The sequence below is a fragment of the Neltuma alba genome, unplaced genomic scaffold (assembly GCF_004799145.2).
Source record: "Neltuma alba isolate B1F8T4 unplaced genomic scaffold, ASM479914v2 tig00004928_pilon, whole genome shotgun sequence".
Classification (NCBI taxonomy): Eukaryota; Viridiplantae; Streptophyta; class Magnoliopsida; order Fabales; family Fabaceae; genus Neltuma; species Neltuma alba.
The window spans coordinates 555,848-578,438 of record NW_021633912.1 but is presented as its reverse complement, the minus strand read 5'-3'; the positions used below and the strand labels follow the sequence as shown (position 1 = coordinate 578,438).

Below are 22,591 nucleotides of genomic sequence, written 5' to 3'. Positions count from 1 at the left end.
TTGATCTTGTTTATTAAGATGAAATAATCATAATCAAAAAACTGTTTATAAACAGTTCTCAACTCTGCAATTTTTTTTTTATAAAAGAAGAGGGAATTCACCTATATAAAGGCAAAGAACCCTAATATTATTATCTCCGATTCTTAATATATAAGATTTTATTTGATTTTTATTTTAGTTCTAAATATAAGACTCCAATACACTTTATTTCTCGTATTTTCTTTTTTTATTTTTCCAAAATAGGTCTTATAATAATAGTAGTTCTAACTAATAAACTTGATTAGTACAGATATTTTAAGAAAGACAACACATATTTATTACAAATAGCTAACTTAACTTATTTTTTTATTCTGTTTGAATTAGTCAATTAGTTTATATATAGAATAGGAGGTAGCATTTAATTAGATGTTCTTAAAGAGAAGGACAGTATGCATGATTTATGCGGTCTGAGGCTTGGAGCTCGCCTCTTTTTTTTTCCCTCCTTCCTCATTTTTTGAAAAATCTCATATTAACCTTTATTAGATTAAAAAATAGATGCATTGAATTTAATATTTTATAAAATTGTATTATAAGCATAAATATATAAAATTAAACTATTAGAATTTAACATGCACAGTTCATAACAGCAGCATTGAACATATAGGGAATTTTTTTAATTTATAAAATACCGTAATAATAATTTTATAAAATACTAGATATGAATTATTTATTTTTTCAATCTAAGGATAGAATAAGATTCTAAGAAGAAGGAAGAGGATGTGCTTCAAAATTCAATAGATATATGCATGGCAAAGAAGCACCTGAATGGCGTGGTGGACTCTGGAGGCCATGTGTGGGCCAAACACAGATAAAGAAAACCTGGGCTGGAGAACGGATGCGTAATGACTTAAGCAGACCCTGGGCTCTCGAACTCTCGAGGCCCATATCTAATGGGCTCTCATGACGCCCCGTCTCTTGCGAGTCGTGATTCTAAGGACGGCGCGGCGGCGTATTTCCAACAGTTTGTGTTGGACGCGCATCATATGTACCCAGTCCCCAAGCACTACGACGTCTTTTTCTTTATTGATGTCCAAAAGCTGAAAATGACGGGTGAGATGAAACCACGAACGTAAGAGGGAAAAGCATCAACCTCAAAAAGGGTGTATTTACTGTTAAAAGACATGCGCGGGGGCTCCAGACGGGATGCCACACGGGGGGCACAGTTGACTTTGACACCAACCCTTTTTTCCTGTTTTGCCCTCTCTCCTCATTAACTCCCCGTGCACGTGAACGTGGCCTTTCATCTTTCGCTGATCCACTCTTACTACGATGCTCCGGCTGTCGATCGCTCGGATGAGCAAGTGCCGGCCACGTCGCCCCACCCCATCTGCGTTCACTGTTTGCTCCAGTTCGCTGCGCCATGCACAAGAAGGCAAAAGCCCATTGCATGCAAGCGTCGCCGTAAAATTCAATTGATTAATTTCAATTTTGTAACGCTCACTTGCCTTCAAATTCGACACTTTCCAATGCCTGATCACGAAGGCCCTCCTATTTCCTCAACACTCGCCACACTCGTTAGGTACTTTGATGGGTCCCGCGGCACACAGTTGTTGTTGGACCCCGGCAGCTTTGGATAGCCACCACGCATAGTGGACAAATTAAAGGATAATAAAGTATATGCCCCTCCACCCCCCAGTTCAAAAAGATTAATATGCCAACCACTCTCCTCTACTAAACCTTATCTTCCCCCCCCCCCCACAAACTCACCTCCCTCCAAACTGCTGATCCCCAAAATATCCCTTCATCTCCCTCCGCTTGATCATCATTCATATCGATTACCCTTTACTTGCTCCTAAAAAAGCCGTCATTTCTGGCTTTGTGGGCTCTCCCTTCCCCGGTGAATGTAAATTAACAGGAAATTCAATTATTGGTGCTGCTTGGGGGAGCCTGCCTCGCCAACAAACACACACCAGCACCATAGTGATTCTTCCTGTAATTAACGTCACCCGTGACATCATTCTCCCGACAAGCTGCGGATGAACCAGCCCCACACGTGACAGCGTCCCCCTGCAGAGGCTCAGTCCCCAGACCTCCCCCCGGCCTCCCCATTTTCTTATATTAGTAAGCCCCTTTTCTCCTTCTAATACTTTTCCTCTCCCGCTCTCTCAACATCCCCAAACCTCTCTCCTCGCTCTCGCTCTCCAACATCAAAGCCTTCACTTTCTCGGTTGACCTCCAAATTACTCAGGCTGAAAGCGTCACGGACAGAATGACAGGGTTGAAAGAGGCAGAGCCAGATAAGTACAGCGTGATTAATTTCGAGGAGACCGAGTTACGACTCGGACTGCCCGGTGCTTCCTCTGCAGCCGCCTCCGACTCCGAGCCTGCACTCAAAAGTACCAGGTGCGCTGGCGGCAAGAGATGCTTCTCCGACACCGCTGTGGATTTGAAGCTCAATCTGTCTTCCAACAGTGCTACCCAGTCAACCCACAAGCCAACCGACAACACCGCTGCTGCTTCTCCCTCTAACGATCCTGCGAAGCCACCCGCTAAGTATGGTCCTTCTCTCTTTTCCTTCTTACTTATTGTTTCTTCACGCTTTTCGCATATCTAATTTCGTTTCCGCTCCTCTCGTACTGATTCCATGTTTTACCCGTGACCCAATACTGGCTCTCGTGCGTCAAACTGTGATCGAAGGGCAGAACTAGGATTTCATTCCGTTGTTTTGGTCTGCGCTGTTATTCTCAGTTGTGCTTAAATTAACGCTTTATCAGTTCAGGCTATAGATACTATAGATGCATGGTCTTGTCCTTGTTTAACATGAATATAATTGAAAGACATTTATGTAGACAGGGAAGGCAATCATCCTGATTCCTACAGACCTGTAGAGTCTAAATATTGTTTGGAGTAGATTTGAATGACATAGCAAGATTTAGACTGATACATAGCATAGCGTAATATTTTTGGTCGATATATTCTCGAGATCGAATATCGAACTTCGGATTAAAAATTAGGCAGAGCCAGGGGCAGAGAAATGAGATAACTACGAGGCGTCCTGCATACACTCATGGCTGTAGGTGAAAAGTGAATGGATTCTCGCTCCAACCACTTAAAATGAGGTTTTGTGATCAGTGACTGTGATGTGGGAAAAGAAACATACGCATTCTGAGGTGCTGCGCATAATTAATTGGCCATGATGGGAGGTGGGGGGGGGGGTGAGTGATCCAGAAAATGAGCAGAAAGAAAGAGAGAATGATGAGTGATGCAGAATGGTTTGCAAATTAGGTTGCATATCGTGTGCGGATGGCACGGCTGGTTGTCGGGAAGACAGAGCATAAGGACAAGACACCAGGAATCTTTACTTTTTCTCCCAGGGCCCAATCATTTCCCTTTCACCGGTCAAAGCCAGCCCCTCCTTCGCTTATTTATCATTTATTACTTGTGAATTATCTATATCTTTTATTATCGTTATTTTAAATCAAATAGTGCTTCGTTACTACTCAATTATATTTGATTTGTAGAGACTTTGCGATTCTTTTAACAAAAAATAATCCTGTCATTTAATAATTAAAATTTAATATGTCAATATAAAAAAGCAGATTTCATGTTTAAGACTAAATAAAAACCCGAGATATACCGGACACCGTATATGCATCTGGGAGCTGAGGAAGTGTAGTTGAGGATGCATGTGAATGGCTTTGGCGGCTTTCAGTTGTGAATAGCGAAAAGTTGCTTGCGTCGGTTAACGGAGTATTAACGTTGTAATGGAATAATGAACACGCAGGGCGCAAGTAGTGGGTTGGCCACCGGTGCGATCGTCCAGGAAGAACATCGGGGCATCGCAGAGCCAGAAGAATCACAAGGAAGAAGGCGCTACGTTCGTGAAGGTGAGCATGGACGGCGCGCCTTATCTGCGCAAGGTGGACTTGAAACAGTACCAGAGCTACCAACAGCTGTCAGGGGCCCTTGCTAAAATGTTCAGCTCCTTCACCAACGCCAACTATGGCCCCCCTCAAGCCTCCAACCACTTCCTCTGCGAGAGCAAACTGATCGATCTCCTCAACGGCTCCGACTACGTCCCCACTTACGAAGACAAGGACGGAGATTGGATGCTCGTCGGCGACGTCCCCTGGGAGTAAGTTCCCATTATGCCTCACCATATATCCATCTCTTTCGTCTTCGTTTTTTATGTTCCTTGACTAACTCACGAAATCAACAGAATGTTCGTGGAATCCTGCAAACGCCTGCGCATCATGAAAGGATCCGACGCAATTGGGCTAGGTCAGTCCCAGAGTCTTTCATTAAGCGACTCTAGTGGCCTTTTACTTTCTTCTTCTTTTTCCCCTTAGTCTTATTCCTGCGTGTTCATGTACAGCGCCGAGGGCAGTGGAAAAGTGCAAGAACAGAAGCTGAGCTCAAATTTTGATATTTCAAACATCTGCCCTGCTGGGTTGCTCACCGGCGCCAAACTGGCTCCACATCTATATCGAATCTGCGCACGAGAGCCTGGATGATATGTCTGTGCAATGTCTGTTTTGTTTTTGGGTTTAATTTTCTTATATATGTAATATATATGAGAAAATAGTTCGAAATTTGTGAGGGACATACGGTAAATTAATATAGATGTTCATATATATGTGTGCGCCCCCTCCTCCCTCTTTTCAGTGATTAAAAAAAAGAAAGAAAGTGACTTGGTCTCTGTTTACTGGGTGTAGCAAATAGGCCATGTGCCCTTGCCTGCTAAACAATATAATGAGTGAGGGGATTGGTGACGGGAGGCAAAAACATATGATTCTATGAACAAAATGATAGGGTGGACCCATTCCCCATGTGCTTCCTGCCTTGTTAGGGCTCCGCTCATTTAATATTTAATCCACACCTCCCATCTCCTGCCTGTCGTCTATCTCACAACAGGCGAATCATATATAATTTGATCCATTTCTTAGCTATCGAAACGTGTTATAACGTATTGTGAATGTCTCCGAACCGCGAGGTGAGTTTGGGTCGTGTAAACGGTATCTTTTGATGTGTGAATGCATGAAAATTATATTACTCCTCCGGTCCTAATTATAAAACCCAATTGACTTATTTGAGGAGATTAAGGAAGTAAGTTAAGTTGGTTATTTATAATAAATAAGTATTGTCATTCCTAAAATATTCTTGCTAATTAAGTATATTGGCTAAAACTATCGTTATTAGAAGGATTGTCTTAGAAAAAATGCATAAATATAAGAGACAAAATGGATTAGGTCTTATAATTAGGACCAAATAAAAAGTCAAATTGGGTCTTATAATAAGGACCGGAGGAGTACTTTCCTAGTCTTATTTATAAATTTTTTCTAACAGGTTTTATACATGTTTAAAAAAATCTTAAATTTTATTAATTCTTATTTAGAATTTAATAATTTTTAAATTTTATTTTTATTTAGCATACATTATATCCTAGTGAGCACAATATTAGATAAAAAATAAAATTATCTATTTATATAAAAATTTTCGCTACCTGTCCTATGATCAAAATATTATTTTCCTCTTGTCCTGTAAATTTGATCGGAGTACTGTATTGGAGTCTTATCAAACAAGTACATAGTACTGTGTTTTGTTTAATAAAAAATACTTCAAGCACGTGGCATCGCGGTCATTTTCGTGATGGTGGCTAAAGCCAGTGCTTTTAAGGTTATGTCGGTCATTAATCAAGAAGTGCCCGGGAAGCAGCCAAGCAAGGTTCAAAACTGTGGTTCTTGCCTGCCAGATCTCTGCCCAAGGTGCTTCTTGCTCCATATCCGATTTCCACTTTAGGAAGTTCATTTCCTTCCACGCCTGCACATGCAGGTTTCCAAGTTATACAGTTGTTGTTCATGACTGCTTACTAGTAAAAAAAAAAAAAAAAACCGAATCGGTTTGTTTAACTAGGAAAACGGATGAATCGGCAATGGTCTAATTTGATTTGAGGACTGAACTTGTCAAAGGTAGAACCAATATCAAATTGTTTAAACGAACCAGTGAAAACTGATAAAACCTGGCATGAACCGATGATGAACCAGTTTAAATGATTATGTTGATATTAGTCCTATTTGTTCTCGTTTGGTTCATAATATCTCAGTCATTATAGATTTGAATAAATTTTAATAATGATTATAATATCAATTATTATTAAATTTAGTTATTGATAAATCATAAAAATCAAAATTCTCAATGTTGTTGTACTTTGTTATTTTTACAATTAAACTATCACTATATTTTTTTTGTATTTTGTTATTAGTGATTATTAATGTTGTTATATTTTGTTATTTTTAATTAAATTATATCATTTTAATATAACCAGTTTAACACCAAATTGACCATCGATCCAACCAACTGACTCTTGAACCACTACTTCAATCGGTTTAGTGTCCAGTATAGTTTTTTTTTTCTTTGGGTCTGATACTTTAGTGCATTTTGCACACTGCTCCTGATACAATATTTAATTAAAATATACCAAATAAAAACAATATTCATTCAAAAACTAAGGATGTTTCATCAACCGTCAACAATTTTCTTTTTGAAAGACGTGCAACCTGATCGATTAGTAAAATTGCAGTCGGGTTCCAAGTTCTAACACTAGTTTAGGATGCGGCTTTTATAACCATGCCCAGTGTGTCAATTTTTTAAGTTCCAAGATCAAAAGAGTTGCAATATCGTGAGATATTTTTGGGGGCTTGTTATCACAAAGGGATTTTTTTTGAATTTTTTTAATAATATCATCAAAATGATATAAACAACTTAATATACCTAGTGGTAGAGACTTTAAAACACCGCCTGCTAGATTTACTCCACCGCATCATTTCATCATTTTTCGTTAATAGCTCGCAATGTCTCTACTCATGGAGAAAAAGACCGAGCCGCTTTAAACTCTCAAAGGCCCAATACCCAAAATATGATATAAGGGGGTGTAATTCTGGACTTCCTTTCGACTGTCAGTTTGACGTCCGCCCTTTTCTTCTTTTGTACCTACGTACTTCCGAGCCTTTGGGCTGCAATGAACGGAACGGGGGAAAACCAACAAAAAACAAAATTAAGGGAAGCCTTTCTTCGCAGGCGACCTCAATCGGGCCCTTCAGTTAAAAAAAAAAAAACGACAGACAAACAGATAAATATAATAACGCATTCCTGGTAAATCCACGACGGGGACCTCATTAATGTCATTTGTCGGATTCGCCTTCAAACGGGCAGGGACAAAGAAGGGCGGCCCACTTCCACGTGGCGGATTCCCTTACACAAGACCTTAGATATTTTGATAGTGATATTCGCAGGGCCAATTGGTTCTCAGCTGTTGGATGCACCCAGTTTGCGACCGCGAAGGCATCCAACGATGCCGGTGCATGCAACCAAATAGCGCAGCAGCCGCTCTCCTTTATTATTATTAAAATAAATAAAAAAAGCGTAGCAGCCACATGGTCATAGCGAGCAGGAGGCCTATAAAGGGGCTGTAGGCAATAGCTTCCAAAGCCAACAAGGCAGTGGTTTGCCAAAGGAACAAGGCGGCGATGCAGAAACTGTTGGGGTGGCTTGTGATCGGCGCTCTAGCCGTTTTCGTGAGAGGTGAGCAATGTGGGAGGCAAGCGGGGGGTGCTCTGTGCCCAGGCGACCTGTGCTGCAGCCAATACGGATGGTGTGGCAGCACCGATGAGTACTGCGGCGAGAACTGCCAGAGCAAGTGCAAGGGCGGCGGGGGAGCCAGCGCTTCCAACGTTCGTGCCACCTATAATGACTACCAACCGGAGCTTCACAACTATGACCTCATCGCCACCAGAACTTTCTGCGCCACTTGGGACGCCTCCAAGTCTTACGCCTGGCGCAGTAAATACGGCTGGACCGCCTTCTGTGGGCCAGCCGGCCCTCGCGGCCGAGACGCTTGCGGCAAATGCCTCAGGGTCACAAACACCAGGACCAGAGCGCAGGTGACGGTGAGGATAGTGGACCAGTGCAGCAACGGAGGCTTGGATCTGGAAACCGGCGTATTCAACCGACTGGACACCGATGGCTTAGGGCACCAACAGGGCCATCTCATCGTTGATTACACATTCATCGACTGCGGCGACGAGTTGGACTCCTCCGGCCGCCACCCCTTACTCTCCATACTCCAACCCTAATTAAGCTACCCATAAGGCCGTTAGCCCGTTACCTTCCGAATAAGTGGCCTATATGTTTCTGTGAAGCCTACCTCAACGTACGGCCACAGTATTTTGTCAATGTATGCGCTATATTATCCATGAAGAGTAGAGTAATATGTATGTATGTATGTGTTGCTCCGTGCTGAAATCGAGGCTTCTCATCCGTATCATAATGTTCAATTAAGCCGCACTCTCTCTTCCCCTGCGTATTCAAGAACTTGTTTTCCCAGTCAAACAAGTCTTACATTCAAAGCTTTAGGGAGTGTTTGGATAAAAACCAAACCATGGTTTTAGAAGTGTTTTTATAGATTACGAAGTAAATATGTAGAGGAGGTTATCTCATTTTGCGGAAAAGTGTTTCTGAAACCACGGTTTTAAAGCAACCAAAAAGCTTTAATTCATAATTACAAAAGCGATGTCGCCGAGACCAATCGAGAAGCAGCCGTGAGAGCGAGAGGGAGCTGATGCTGTCATGTCACCTTCTTAATTTGACTGATTGGGGTTGGGCCCATGATTTTATTATATCTAGGGTGACACTTGGATATCTTGTATGCATTTTGACGCTCAAACATTCACATGTTCCACGCTTATCCCGTGGGAGTAAATTGGAAGAAAGGATGATGAGGTGGAGGTGAGTATGGATATGTACTAGTGAGGGCGAATGCGCGAGCTGGAGCCTATCATATGTGTGCACGCACGCGCACCCAGAGCGTAATAAACGAGATAATTAAATAGCAAAAGCAGCCGCAGCCCTAAGGCCCGGATTATTGCCTCGTGCCGCCTGGCTAGTAGCACACGCCATCTTCTCGTCCCATATAATCAATTCCCAACTGCATCTCAGGCCTCCATCTTTCTTTTCGGTGTGCTGCATGGATTAATTTCTAAATGAGAAATCAGAAAAAGTCAAACTAACAATAACCATACCCTGCCACCGTCTTAAGGAAACATTCAAAAAAAAAAAACTTAAATTCAAATCAGAATTGTTTTCTACATTTTAACAAATTCTGCAATCAACATATATTTTCCCAGGAGTTTCTTATCACGCCTTTGGGTATGATTGTCTTTTTACAGGTTTTGACGGTATGGAAGTTATAGAACTTGCTTCTGGCCATATGTCTCCATGAACAGGGAATCCAAATGTTGCTGAGCTGCAGATAAGGTCCCGAGATTTCCGGTCATATAACCCCTGCCATTACTGCTCTCCCTGATGACGTTTTGTTTTGGTTTACTTGTTCAGTGCTGATCCCCTGAATTCGAAAGTTGGTTGATGATGGGTAGATGTAGATGCGAGTACGCGAACCTTGAGCCTATCATCACAGGATCTGTATTGGATGCTCATTAGTTTTGATAAACACTCGATACTCATCACCTGATGAGTACTGAACGTGGACACTTTGTACACGCGCGTCCCAGGAGTGAAAGCAGTGGGGGGCCGCGGCTCAGATTATTGCCACGCGCTACCTAGCGATCGAGCACGCGTGGTTCTCTTATCCCATATAAATCAATTCCAACAAGATTCCTCAAGTCTCCAACTTTCATCTGCTCCGTTCTAGCCGGTAGAGAAAAGAATTCATAAGTAATCCTGCCTCTTATCCTAAAGACAAATCCAACTATAGCCATAAATTGACATTAACTAATATAATTAACGCGGGGAGTGTCTGAAAGTTGTCGCATGACATACAGACTACAGAGCAGGGATATGTATATTAACCAGGGCCAACGAGGGATCACATTAGATCCCACTTTGATAGAACCCTGCTTCTGCTTTTCAAGTGGAAACAATATCATTTTTAAACTACTCCAATCATCTATGCAAAGATGATGCCGGCAATATAGTGCTTGTTTGGAGTCATGTTTAGGTGGCTTTTCAGTAGCTTTTAGCTTTAACATGTTTGAATGTGTTTGAAAAAATTAAGAGTCTACGCTAAAATCACATATTTAAGCCAAAAGGTAAAAATTACAGATTATAGAATTGAAAAAGTGGAGAGAGAAAGACAACATATGTGTCATATTTCTTTTATCCAAACAAACTTCTTTTTATTCAATTATATTCTAAATAATTTTTTTACCAGTCTTATTTTTAGGAACTAATTTTTTTAAACTCCAATTTAAACACAATTCATCTTATTGAATTTAATTTTTATCCAATCTTACTTTTTAAAAAATCATATAAAAAATAAGCTTTTTTTCACTGTCAATCCAAACGGACCTATAATTATAGAGATGATGTCGGTTAAAAAAAAAAACCCCAAATTACCAGCAAAAATTTTGATTTAATTTCAAGGAAAAATTTAACGATAAGATGTGTCTTAATCTGTCATATCCTCCCACAAGGCGTTTTGATTGGGAAATAAATATTTCGACGAAGATCGTAGACTTGGTGTTGGGTCCACATCAATGTCATGCGTGCGTACGGTATGAATTATAGAAGTCAGAAAGCTTGCTGCTCTGGAGTCCACACAGCAGCAGGGGATCAATCCAAACGTGAATGAGTGGTGAGGTCCCGAAATTTCGAGTCAAAAAGAACACATCATTATTGCTCCCTGGCGACGTTTTGTTTTTTTTTTTTTTGTGAGGGACATACAATAAATTAAGAGAAAATTACATACAGGTCTCATAAAAGAGATTTCATTCATCTAAAGTTTCACAAAATTTCAAAATTACTGACAGGTCTCAAAGAACCTTAGAGTAATATATTCTATTTGTAAAATGACCTTACTGCCCCTCACATTCCAATTTCACATTTGTTCTGTCATTACGATTTACAACATCAGCAGTGACTATTAATAACCCAATAAGAAGGTGTTAACAACCTAAACAATATCCGTTAACAACTTATTTTATAAAATCACATAACCTTCACATAAGAATAAATTATAACCAAATAGTATAATACAACAACTTTAACACTAAAATGGGAAGCTTTTCGAAGCCATTAATAACTTTAACTAAATCTACTAGGATTATAGTAAAATTTTAATGTCGATATCCATTGACAACCTCAACGGTGAGTATTAATAACATAAGGATAACTGTTAACATCCTTAGCAATGTCTATTAACAACTGACTTTATAGGATAATATAACATATAACTATAACTAACTGAATTATAACTAAATAGTGTTAAAGTTAATCTTACATAGTTGTCTAAATTATAACTAAATAGTGTTAAAGTTAATCTTATATAGTTGTTGGATGTCATATTATCCTATGAAGTCAGTTGTTAACAGACACTGCTAAGGTTGTTAACAGTTCTTCTTGGCTTATTAATACTCACCGTTGAGGTTGTCAATAGATCTTTGTATTAAAATTTTACTATAATCCTATTGGGTTTAGTTAAAATTCTTAATGATTTTAAAAACCTTCCCATTTTAGTGTTAAAATTGTTGTATTATACTATTTGGTTATAATTTACTCTTATGTGGAGGTTATGTGATCTTATAAAGTAAGTTGTTAATAGATACTGCTTAGGTTGTTAACACCTTCTCATTAGGCTGTTAATAGTTGCTGTTGAGGTTGTAAATCGCAATGACAGAGCAAATGTGAATCTGGAATGTGAGGGGCAGTAATGTTATTTTACAAATAGAATATATTACTCTAAGACCCCTTAGGACCTGTCAGTAATTTTGACATTTTGTGGGATCTAAGATGAATAAAATCTCTTGTGTGGGATTTGTATGTAATTTTTTCATAAATTAATATAGATGTTCATATACATATGTGGCCCCTCCTCCCTCTTTTCGGTGATTAAAAAAAAAAAAGTGACTTGTTCTCTGTTTATTAGGTGTGGCAAATAGGCCATGTGCCCTTGCCTGCTGAACAATATAAAGAGTGAGGGGATTGGTGGTCCGAGGCAAAAACATATGATTCTGTGAACAAAATGATATGGTGGACCATTCCCCATGTGCTTCCGGCCTTGTTAGGGCTCTACTCATTTAGTATTTAATCCACACCCCCCATCTCCTGCCTTTCGTTTATCTCACAACAGGCGACTCATATGTAATTGGACCCATTTCTTAGCTTTCAAGACGTGTTACAACGTATTGTGAATGTCTCCGAACCGCGAAGTGAGTTTGGGTCGTGTAAACGGTATCTTTTGATGTGTGAATACTAAATACATGGGAATTATATTACTTTTCTAGTTCTATTTATAAGTTATGTTTATCATGTTTTATACGTATTAAAAATTTTTTTAAAATTTTATTAACTTTCATTTAAAATTTAATAATTTAATAATTTAATTTTTATTTAGCATACATTTTATTCTCGTCAACACAATATTAAATGAAAAACAAAATTATATATTTATATGAAAATTTTCTCCACCTACCTTATAAATATGGCTAAAAAATTATTTTCCTCTTGTCCTGTAAATTTGATCAGAATAGTATATTGGAGTCTTATTAAACAAGTGCATAGCAGTGTTTTGTTTGATGAAAAATAATTCAAGCACGTGGCATCGCGGTCATTGTCGTGGTGGTGGCTAAAGCCGGTGTTTTTCCTTTCACCAGTCATATGCATTAAAGCACTTGTTTTCAAGGTTATGTCGGTTATTAATCAAGAGGTGCCTGGGAAGCAGCCAAGCAAGGTTCAAAACTGTGGTTCTTGCCTGCCAAATCTCTATCCAAGGTGCTTCTTACTCCACATCCGATGACCACTTTAGCAAGTGATCATTTCCTTCGACGCCTGCACGTGCAGGTTTCCAAGTTATATTATTGTTGTTCATGACTACTTAGCAAGTATGATAACCAAGGTTGGGGGACTGAATGTGTCAGTTTAATAAAATTGGTGAATCAGCCAATGGTCTAATTTGATTTGAGGACTGAACCCATCAAAGGCGGAATTGATATCGAATCGTTCAAACAAACCAATGAAAACTAGTAAAACCTAGTATGAACTGATAATGAACCAGTTTGAATGATTATGTTGATATTAGTCCTATTTGTTCTCATTCGGTGCATAATATCTCAGTTACTATAGACTTGAATGAATTTTAATATCAATTATTATTAAATTTAATTATTGATTAATCATAAATATCAAAATTTTTAATGTTGCTGTATTTTGTTATTGTCACAATCAAACTATTGTTATATTTTTTTTGTATTTTGTTATTAGTAATTATTAATGTTATTATTTTTTGTTATTTTAAGTTAAATTATATTATTTTAGTATGACCAGTTTAATGCCAAACTAACCCTCGATCCAACCAATTGACCATAAAACCACTACTTCAATCGGTTTAGTGTCTTTTTTTTTTGGGTTTGAATTTGATACTTTAGTGTACTGTGCACACTCCTCCTGATATAATACTCTTCCGGTCCTAAATGTAAGATCCTTATACAGTGTGTATATAAGGGTCTTACATTTATGACCGGATGAGTACTTTATTAAAATATACCAAATAAAAACAATATTCATTCAAAAACTAAGGATGTTTCATCAACCGTCAACAATTTTCTTTTTGAAAGATGTGCAACCTGATCGATTAGTAAAATTGCAGTCGGGTTCCGAGTTCTAACACTAGTTTAGGATGCTGCTTTTATAACCATGCCCAGCGTGTCAATTTTTTTAGTTCCAATATCAAAAGAGTTACAATATCGTGAGATATTTTTGGGGGCTTGTTATCACAAAGGGATTTTTTTGAATTTTTTTAATAATATCATCAAAATGATATAAACAACTTAATATACCCAGTGATAGAGACTTTAAAACACCGCCTGCTAGATCTACTCACCGAGCCGCTTTAAACTCTCAAAGGCCCAATACCCAAAATATGATGTCATGGCCTCATGGGGTGTAATTCTGGACTTCCTTTCCATTGTCAGTTTGACGTCCGCCCTTGTTCTTTTGTACCCACGTGCTTCCGAGCCTTTGGGCTGCAATGAACAAAACGGGGGAAAACAAAAAAAATAAATAAGGGATGCCTTTCTTCGCAGGCGAACTAAATCGGGCCCTTCAGTTTAAAAAAAAAAAAAGACAGACAGAGAGAGACATTATTTTATCCACAGACACATAAATATAACGACGCATTCCTCGTAAATCCACGATCGGGACGTCATTAATGTCATTTGTCGGATTCGCCTTCAAACGGGCAGGGACAAAGAAGGGGGGCCCACTTCCACGTGGCGGATTCCCTTACACAATACCCTAGATATTTTGATAGTGATATTCGCAGGGCCAATTGGTTCTCAGCTGTTGGATGCACCCAGTTTGCGACCGCGAAGGCATCCAACGATGCCGGTGCATGCAACCAAATAGCGCGGCAGCCGCTTTACTTTTTTTTTTTTAAAAAAAAAGGCGTAGCAGCCACGGGGTCATAGCGAGCAGGATGCCGTATAAAGGGGCTGTAGGCAATAGCTTCCAAAGCCAACAAGGCAGTGGTTTGCAAAATGAACAAGGCAGCGATGCAGAAACTGTTGGGGTGGCTTGTGATCGGCGCTCTAGCCGTTTTCGTGAGAGGTGAGCAATGTGGGAGGCAAGCAGGGGGTGCTCTGCCCAGGCGACCTGTGCTGCAGCCAATACGGATGGTGTGGCAGCACCGATGAGTACTGCGGCGAGAACTGCCAGAGCAAGTGCAAGGGCGGCGGGGGAGCCAGCGCTTCAAACGTTCGTGCCACCTATCATTACTACCAGCCGGAGCTTCACAACTATGACCTCATCGCCGTCAGTGCTTTCTGCGCCACTTGGGACGCCTCCAAGTCTTACGCCTGGCGCAGTAAATACGGCTGGACAGCCTTCTGTGGGCCAGCCGGCCCTCGCGGCCGAGACGCTTGCGGCAAATGCCTCAGGGTCACAAATACCAGGACCAGAGCGCAGGTGACGGTGAGGATAGTGGACCAGTGCAGCAACGGAGGCTTGGATCTGGACGTCGGCGTATTCAACCGACTGGACACCGATGGCGTAGGGCACCAACAGGGCCATCTCATCGTTGATTACACATTTATCGACTGCGGCAACCAGTTGGACTCCTCCGGCCACCACCCCTTACTCTCCATCCTTCAACCCTAATTAAGCTCCCCATAAGGCCGTTACCTTCCTAATAAGTGGCTATGTTCTGTCGAGCCTACCTGCCACAGTATTTTGTCAATGTATGCGTTTTATTATCCATGAACCGTGAACTAATACATATGTGTGGATGTGTTGCTGCGTGCTGAAATTGAGGCTTCTCACCCGTATTATAATGTTCAATTAAGCCGCACTCTCTCTTCCCCTGCGTATTCATTCATGAACTTGTTTTCCCGGTCAAAGAAATCTTACATTCAAAGCCTTAATCAATTCAGAAGCCGCCGTGAGAGTGAGAGGGAGCTGATGCTGTCATGTCACCTTCTTAATTTGACTGATTGGGGTTGGGCCCATTATTTTATTATATCTAGGATGACACTTGGATACCTTGTATGCTTTTTGACGCTCAAGCATTTACATGTCAACGCTTATCCCTTAGGATTAAATTGGAAGAAAGGATGATGAGGTGGAGGTGACTATGGATGTCCTAGTATGGGCGAATGTGCGAGCTGGAGGCTATCATATGCGTGCACGCACGCGCACCCCGGGCGTAATAAACGAGATAATTAAATAGCAAAAGCAGCCGCGGCCCTAAGGCCCGGATTATTGCCTCGTGCTGCCTGGCTAACTAGCACACGCCATCTTCTGGTCCCATGTAATCAATTCCCAACTGCATCTCAAGCCTCCATCTTTCATTTCGGTGCGCTGCATGTATTAATTTCTAAATGAGAAATCAGAAAAGGTCAAACTAACAATAACCATACCCTGCCCCCATCTTAAGGAAAAATTCCCAAAAAAAAAAAAAACTTAAATTCAAATCAGAATTGTTTTCTACATTTTAACAAATTCTGCAATCAACATATATTTTCACAGGAGTTTCTTATCACACGTTTGCGTATGATTGTCTTTTTACAGGTTTTGACTATATGGAAGTTACAAAACTTGCTTCTCTCTGTATGTCTCCATGAACAGGGAACCCAAATGTTGTTGAGCTGCACCTAAGGTCCCGAGATTTCCAGTCATATAATACCCGCCATTACTGGTCTCCCTGACGACGTTTTGTTTTGGTTTACGTGTTCAGTGCTGATCCCCTGAATTCGAAAGTAGGCTGATTATGGTTATGTGTAGATGCGAATGTGCGAACTTTGAGCCTATCATCATACGTGTACACTCGTGCCCCGGGGGTGAAAGCAGCCGCGGGCCCATGGCTCGGATTATTGCCACGTGCTACCTAGCGATCGAGCACACGTGGTTCCCTTATCCCATATAAATCAATTCCAACGGGACTCCTCAACTCTTCACCTTTCGTCTGCTCCGTTCCAGTGCGGTGTAGAGACAAGAATTCGTAAGTAATCCTGCCTCTTATCCTAAATACAAGTCGAACTATAGGCATAAATTGACATTAACTAATATAATTAACGCATGCAGGGAGTTTCTGAAAGTTGTCGCATGACATACAGAGCAGGGATATGTACATTAGCCAGGGCCAACCAGGGATCACATTAGATCCCACTTTGATAGAACCCTCCTGCTTTTCAAGAAGTAGAGATAATACGATTTTTAAACCATTCCAATCATCTATGTAAAGACGGTGCTGGCAATATAGTGCCTGTTTGGAGCCACATTTAAGCGGCTTTTAAGTAGTTTCTGGCTTTTAATATGTTTGAGTGTGTTCAGAAGAGCTTAAAAAATTAAGAGCTTATGCCAAAATCACACAGGCTCCACTTGGATCAACAATTAGAAAAGTAGCTTATGAAGAAATGAAGATAGACAAGAGCTAAATTGGACAAGCTGAATTGTATTTGGATTGGAGTTCAGAAAAGCTAGTTTACAAAAGTGAGATTGATAAAAAGTTGTTTGAATTATGATTGACTAAAAGTAAGTTCCGTTGTAAAATGATCAAAATGGGTATGAGTTTTAATAAATAATGAAACATGATAAAAAGAATTGATTTCACATAGTACAATGAAATTAAAATAATTTAATATGAAGAAGTCAAATTTAATGAGTGAATTGAATTTTAAAATTTTAAAGAAATCATAAAAAAATAAATATAAAGCGAAAGATGAAAAAAAAAGGATTGAGATAAAAAATATTTTAAATATTTCGAATACTACTTCTAGTATTCCGTGAGTACACCAACTTGTTTTTTAATTTTATGTCATGTCCCGTCATTTTCTGAATGCTCGAAAATCTTCAAAGAGGCTCCAGAGTAGGGGTCAATATAGTCACAACGGCATGAGAACTCACGGCTCGTGGGTGATTGCTCTGAATAAAGAAAATAAGTGAAGAACTCACAGGAAAATAATTGCCAGAAGGGAGAGAAAGAGGAATAAAAAAAATTCCTGACACCTCAAAAAAATAATAAGCTCTTCATATTTGAAAAATAAGCTTCATTCTTTGGCTTGCATGGTGAGATAGTTTATATTTTCATGAGCCCAATACAATATAAGCTCTTCCAAACAACACCTTCATTTTAAATTGGGCTTCTCCTTGTTTCAAGCCACGTTTGGGCTAGCAGACACTGATCCAAATAGGCTCATACTTAAGCCCAAAGTTAAAAATTGCAGTTTATAGAGTTAAAAAAGTGGAGAGAGAAGGACGACATATTTGTCCCATTTCTTTTACCCAAACAAACTTATCTTTACTCAATCACATTTCAAATAATTTTTTACCAACCTCGTTGTTATAAACTAACCTTTTTAAAATCTAATCCAACACAATTGACATTATCCAATTTAATTTTTACCCAATATTATTTTTCTAAAAGTTAAATTAAAAATAAGCTGTTTTTTCACTGTCATTCCAAACAGATCCATAATTATATAGATGATATCGGTAAAAAAAATCACGCAAATTACCAGCAAAAATCTTGATTTAGTTTCAATGAAAAATTTAACGATAAGATGTGTCTTAGTGCCCATTTGGATTAGCGGTGAACAACTGTGATTTTAGATAATCGTGATTTATGTTTGAATATTTTTTTATAAGTGATTTTAAGAATTGTTTATTATGTTTGGTTTTTATTTATTAAAATCACTTATGGGTGTATAATTACTAAAAAGGACATGAAGTTAATAAAGTTGTTTACATTTTCATAATTATTATATTTAATAATAAATTTTATTAAATATAATTTAATAAATGACATGAATATTTAAATATTATGTTTATTTTAAAATTATTATTATTTAAAATCACTTACAAAATTTATGTGTAGTACAAATATTAAATAAAAGACCCCATATAAATAAGAGATGAATGAAAATATAAAAAAAATTAAAATAATTACTATTAGAATGAGGGGTAGATTAGAGAAAATTTAGTTACTAAAGATTCATCGGGATTTTTCAAACGCAAAAGCTACTTCTTATTGCTTATCCTAAAAGTGCGGTGAAAGGTTAAAATCACGATTCATCGGGATTTTATAAAAATCACCCAAACACCCTAAATATGCTTCATAAGCACTTATTTGAATTTAAACGGGCTTATTTAAAATCCCACCACTTAACCAAACAGGCTCCTAATCTGTAATATTCTCCCACAAGGTGTTTTGATTGGGAAATAAATATTCCGACGAAGATCGTAGACTCGGTGTTGGGTCCACATCAATGCCATACGTGCGTACGGTCTAAATTATAGAAGTCAGAAAGCTCGCTGCTCTGGAGTCTATACAGGAGAAGGGATCGATCCAAATGTGAATGAGTGGTGAGGTCCCGAAATTTCGAGTCAAAAAGAACACTCATCATGATTGCTCCCTGACGACGTTTTGTTTTTTTTGCCATGGATCTGAATAAAACACGGACACGTGGAGTTTTTTTGGCGATCGTACATGTATTCGTGCTTAGGGTATATTGATCCCCGTATATTTATTTGTAGTTACTGACAATCTAGTTAACCCCGTCTCAATCAGCAGCGGCTTCACATATAAATGGTTCCATTGTCCGTGGTTTTGTGTTCCGTATGTATATGTTTGAGTATGGGTAGACCGTCTAGAATGGTGTGCGTGTAAGAATTTTCTTGATGAGTGTTTGTTTCCCGTACGTACAACTGATCGTTGAAAAGTCAACATGGAAGCTTCAAAGTGTGTAGCTGGGGAGCGGTCAATGAAGATGGCGGGCAGGATGGTAAGAGCAAGTTGGTGGAAGCCGCGTGATGTTGCATAACTTGCGCTGAAAATGACTTACCATGCCAATAATAAGTGTGAGGGGTCTATATCCACAATGCCCTGAATGAACCGCTGTTGTGACTACCAGAAAAACCTCAGACGCAGTCAAAAATATGTGACGCCGGCGAGGATATGTATCAGGAAGAGAGTTTTCCGGATTTCAATTTCAATCTCAATTATTGAAATGCTTCCCGGAAGCTAAGCACGGTTTTCTCCGGTACGCTTTATTATGTGCGTTTATATTACGGGCCATGCATTGCAATCATGCGACTGATCTGGTGTATAAGCTCCGGAATCGAAGTAACCCATACAGGTTGAAGATCCTTCACCGGCTGCTGATCGTCGTCCCGCCTTATTCTGTCGTATTTACGTGTCCCCCTCATATCCTAACACGTTGAAGTTATAATTGCCTTATATATTAACTATTTTTAACATATATATATATATATATATATAGATAAATATCAATTGGTTTTCAGATAATGTAGTTACGGCCTCTCCCGTTGGAGGTTAACCAAGCGAGAAAAGAGATCAATTGGGGTTTGTGATTTGCGTGGAATGGGATGATCAATTTGGCCACACGCGGTCTAATTAAATGTGCGATTCAATTGTTTTGTAATCAATTGGGGTTTGTGATTTACCTTAACGACCTCACTTTAGTTTTCTTAATTATAAATAAAATAGACATATGAAAGTAAGTTTCTGTCTGGCCAGCATATGAAGGTGAAATTAAACGAGAGCTTCAAACTTCAACGTCAGTGATCACGTGTTATGCTGCATGCCTTTTATAGCTAATTTCGGAATGATTAGACTTTGATAGTGGCTTGAAGATAAAATCATTATTAGTTAGTTAATTTAACCTGTGCACAGCATCAGAAATTGTATAAAAATGTTAAAGATATAAATGAAACAAAAATCTAATTCACGTGATTATATTTGTGAAGAGAAAAATTAACGCTGCCAATGCAAGTAATTAATAAAATAACGATTAAGTCAAACGGGTGACAAAATAAGACATCGTGCATTATGCGCAAGTTAAAAGTTAAAACCACTCGCATGAAGTGAGCTGTAATTTCACAACTTTGTAACTAGCCAGCTGCTTACTTCGTACTATTATTTCTTTTCATCGTGAAGAAATACACAGATTAATTAATAAGAAAACAAAAATTATATACTCGTATTTTGTATGATTGATCATTATTTTTTTTTCCATTTTTTCCCTTTTATTTAATATTTAATAAAACTTCAAACGAAGAAAGCGTAAATAGCGACTGACTTTTAGAGGCAGGACTGTGTTGAATTGAGGGCATTGATGAGTGGGGAAGACGGGAGAGCAGAGGAGGCCGCGTTTTGAAGAAAAGCAGCAATAATAGAGATGCGTGTGAAGGGAAGTCGGTATGGCAGCTTGACTCGTAGAAGGGGGTGGAGTCAAATGAATAGGGAGGAGTGACGTGTCAATGTGAAGGCAAGGGAGGGGCAATATGATAATTTGACAGAGCGAGGTGGCCTGTATATAAAGTGCACAATGGAGCCGAGGGAAAGATGTGAGATTCGACCGAGAGAAAACACACAAGAGATCCATCATTGATCATCCATGGGGAAGGCGAGCGTGAGCAGTGTACTGTGGGCGTTGTGCGTGGTGAGCGCTGTGGGAGTAGCCTGGGCACAGAGCGCCACCAATGTGAGGGCCACCTACCACATGTACCAGCCGGAGCAGCATGACTGGGACCTCATGGCCGTCAGCGCATTTTGCTCCACCTGGGACGCCTCCAAGCCCCTCTCCTGGCGCAGCAAATACGGCTGGACCGCCTTCTGCGGCCCCGTCGGCCCCCAAGGTCAGGCCGCCTGCGGCCGCTGCCTCCGAGTCACCAACACCCGCACTGGCTCCCAGCAGACCGTCAGGATTGTGGATCAGTGCAGCAATGGCGGTCTGGACCTGGACGTCGGAGTCTTCCAGAGGCTGGACACCGACGGCAATGGCAACGCTCAGGGTCATCTCTTGGTCAACTACGACTTCGTTGACTGCGGCGACTAATCTCGTCTGCGTTAATAATTTAATAAGCCTCTCTACTGTATTCACTCCTCGCCTCCATGTCTTCTAGTATAATAAAAGCACTCTGCTGATCTAGAGAGCGCCAAGAGCTGGCTTAGCGAATTCATTCTACTCGTAATTACACCGCCTGTGTTTCTTCATTCCTTCTTCACTTGTCGCTACCTCTTCGGCCTTCCACCAGGGATGCTTAATTATGATGCACGTAAGGACCGAAAAAACCAATCGATCGATAATACTCCTCCGGTTCTTAATATAAGACCCATTTAACTAATTTGATTAGATTAAGGAAGTTAGGTAAGTTAGTTAATTATAAAAAATGTGACACGTTTTTCCTAAAACACCACAATCATCTTTCTTAATACCCCTCTCCCTCTTCTACACTTGATTATGATTGAGGGAGTATCTATAGGGGTAATTTAGAGAAAATTGATAAATATGAGAAATGGGTCTTATATTTAGGACCAAAACCAACTCACCAATTGGGTTCTATATTAAGGACCGGAGGAGTAATATACTTCCTCCGTTTCTTAATATAAGATCTTATTTGATTTTTATTTTAGTTTTAATTATAAAACCCTAATCTACTTTATCTTTCATATTTATATTTTTTTTCCCTAAAATAGTCATTTTAATAATGATAATTCTAACTAATAAACTTGATTAGTAAAGATATTTAGGAAAAATAACACCTATTTATGACAAATAACTTAACTTTTTTTTTCTCTTAATCTTCTCAAATTAGTCAACTAGTCCTTATAATTAGGATCAAAGATAATACTATGCATGTATATATTTATATGCATGTATTTTGCCATCACTAATTCCTCGTCTCCTGATCAGCTTGTTACCACCACCCATAAATATTAGAGGAATTGAGCTGCCGGGAAAGAAATGCAATCAAGCAGCCGGCATTGATATATCGTTTCATGATTACATGCCTGAGCTTTGCCTGGTCGAAGGAAAATCTAGTTTGTGTGCGTGTGTGGCAGGAAAAGGACTTTCCTATTAGTAGTTAATCGGGGTTATAGTTATTGGCTACGTACCACGTCCCTTAATTAGGGGAAAAAAACTGAAAAAATTTATCTCAAATCAAAACCAAATTCCGCTTGATTTGGAAACTTGTACATGTCGCTGGTTTGAACGAAGAAACCATCCCCTGGTTTTCTTGTGAGAGCGACCCGACTTCAGCTTGGCGCGCTTCCTAGCTCCTACCAAGCTAACGCATTTTGCGC

General features: G+C 39.4%; 3 protein-coding genes and 1 pseudogene across 3 annotated transcripts; all 4 read left to right on the top strand.

Moving 5' to 3' along the window:
* The first annotated feature begins 1,924 nt into the window (after positions 1-1,924).
* Positions 1,925-4,833, top strand: LOC114746183 (auxin-responsive protein IAA16). The gene is made up of 4 exons (XM_028934375.1): positions 1,925-2,532; positions 3,764-4,114; positions 4,199-4,260; positions 4,355-4,833. The coding sequence occupies exons 1-4, from the start codon at positions 2,249-2,251 to the stop codon at positions 4,390-4,392; spliced, it is 735 nt and encodes a 244-aa protein (XP_028790208.1). The 5' UTR covers positions 1,925-2,248; the 3' UTR covers positions 4,393-4,833.
* A 2,629-nt stretch (positions 4,834-7,462) lies between these two features.
* LOC114746184 (pathogenesis-related protein PR-4-like) lies at positions 7,463-8,332 on the top strand. The gene has a single exon (XM_028934376.1). It carries the CDS (start codon positions 7,506-7,508, stop codon positions 8,109-8,111), a length of 606 nt encoding a protein of 201 aa, XP_028790209.1. The 5' UTR covers positions 7,463-7,505; the 3' UTR covers positions 8,112-8,332.
* Positions 8,333-14,490: 6,158 nt separating this feature from the next.
* Positions 14,491-15,334, top strand: LOC114746256 (pathogenesis-related protein PR-4-like; annotated as a pseudogene).
* Positions 15,335-20,835: 5,501 nt separating this feature from the next.
* Positions 20,836-21,495, top strand: LOC114746219 (pathogenesis-related protein PR-4-like). The gene has a single exon (XM_028934440.1). It carries the CDS (start codon positions 20,901-20,903, stop codon positions 21,339-21,341), a length of 441 nt encoding a protein of 146 aa, XP_028790273.1. The 5' UTR covers positions 20,836-20,900; the 3' UTR covers positions 21,342-21,495.
* Positions 21,496-22,591: the final 1,096 nt, after the last annotated feature.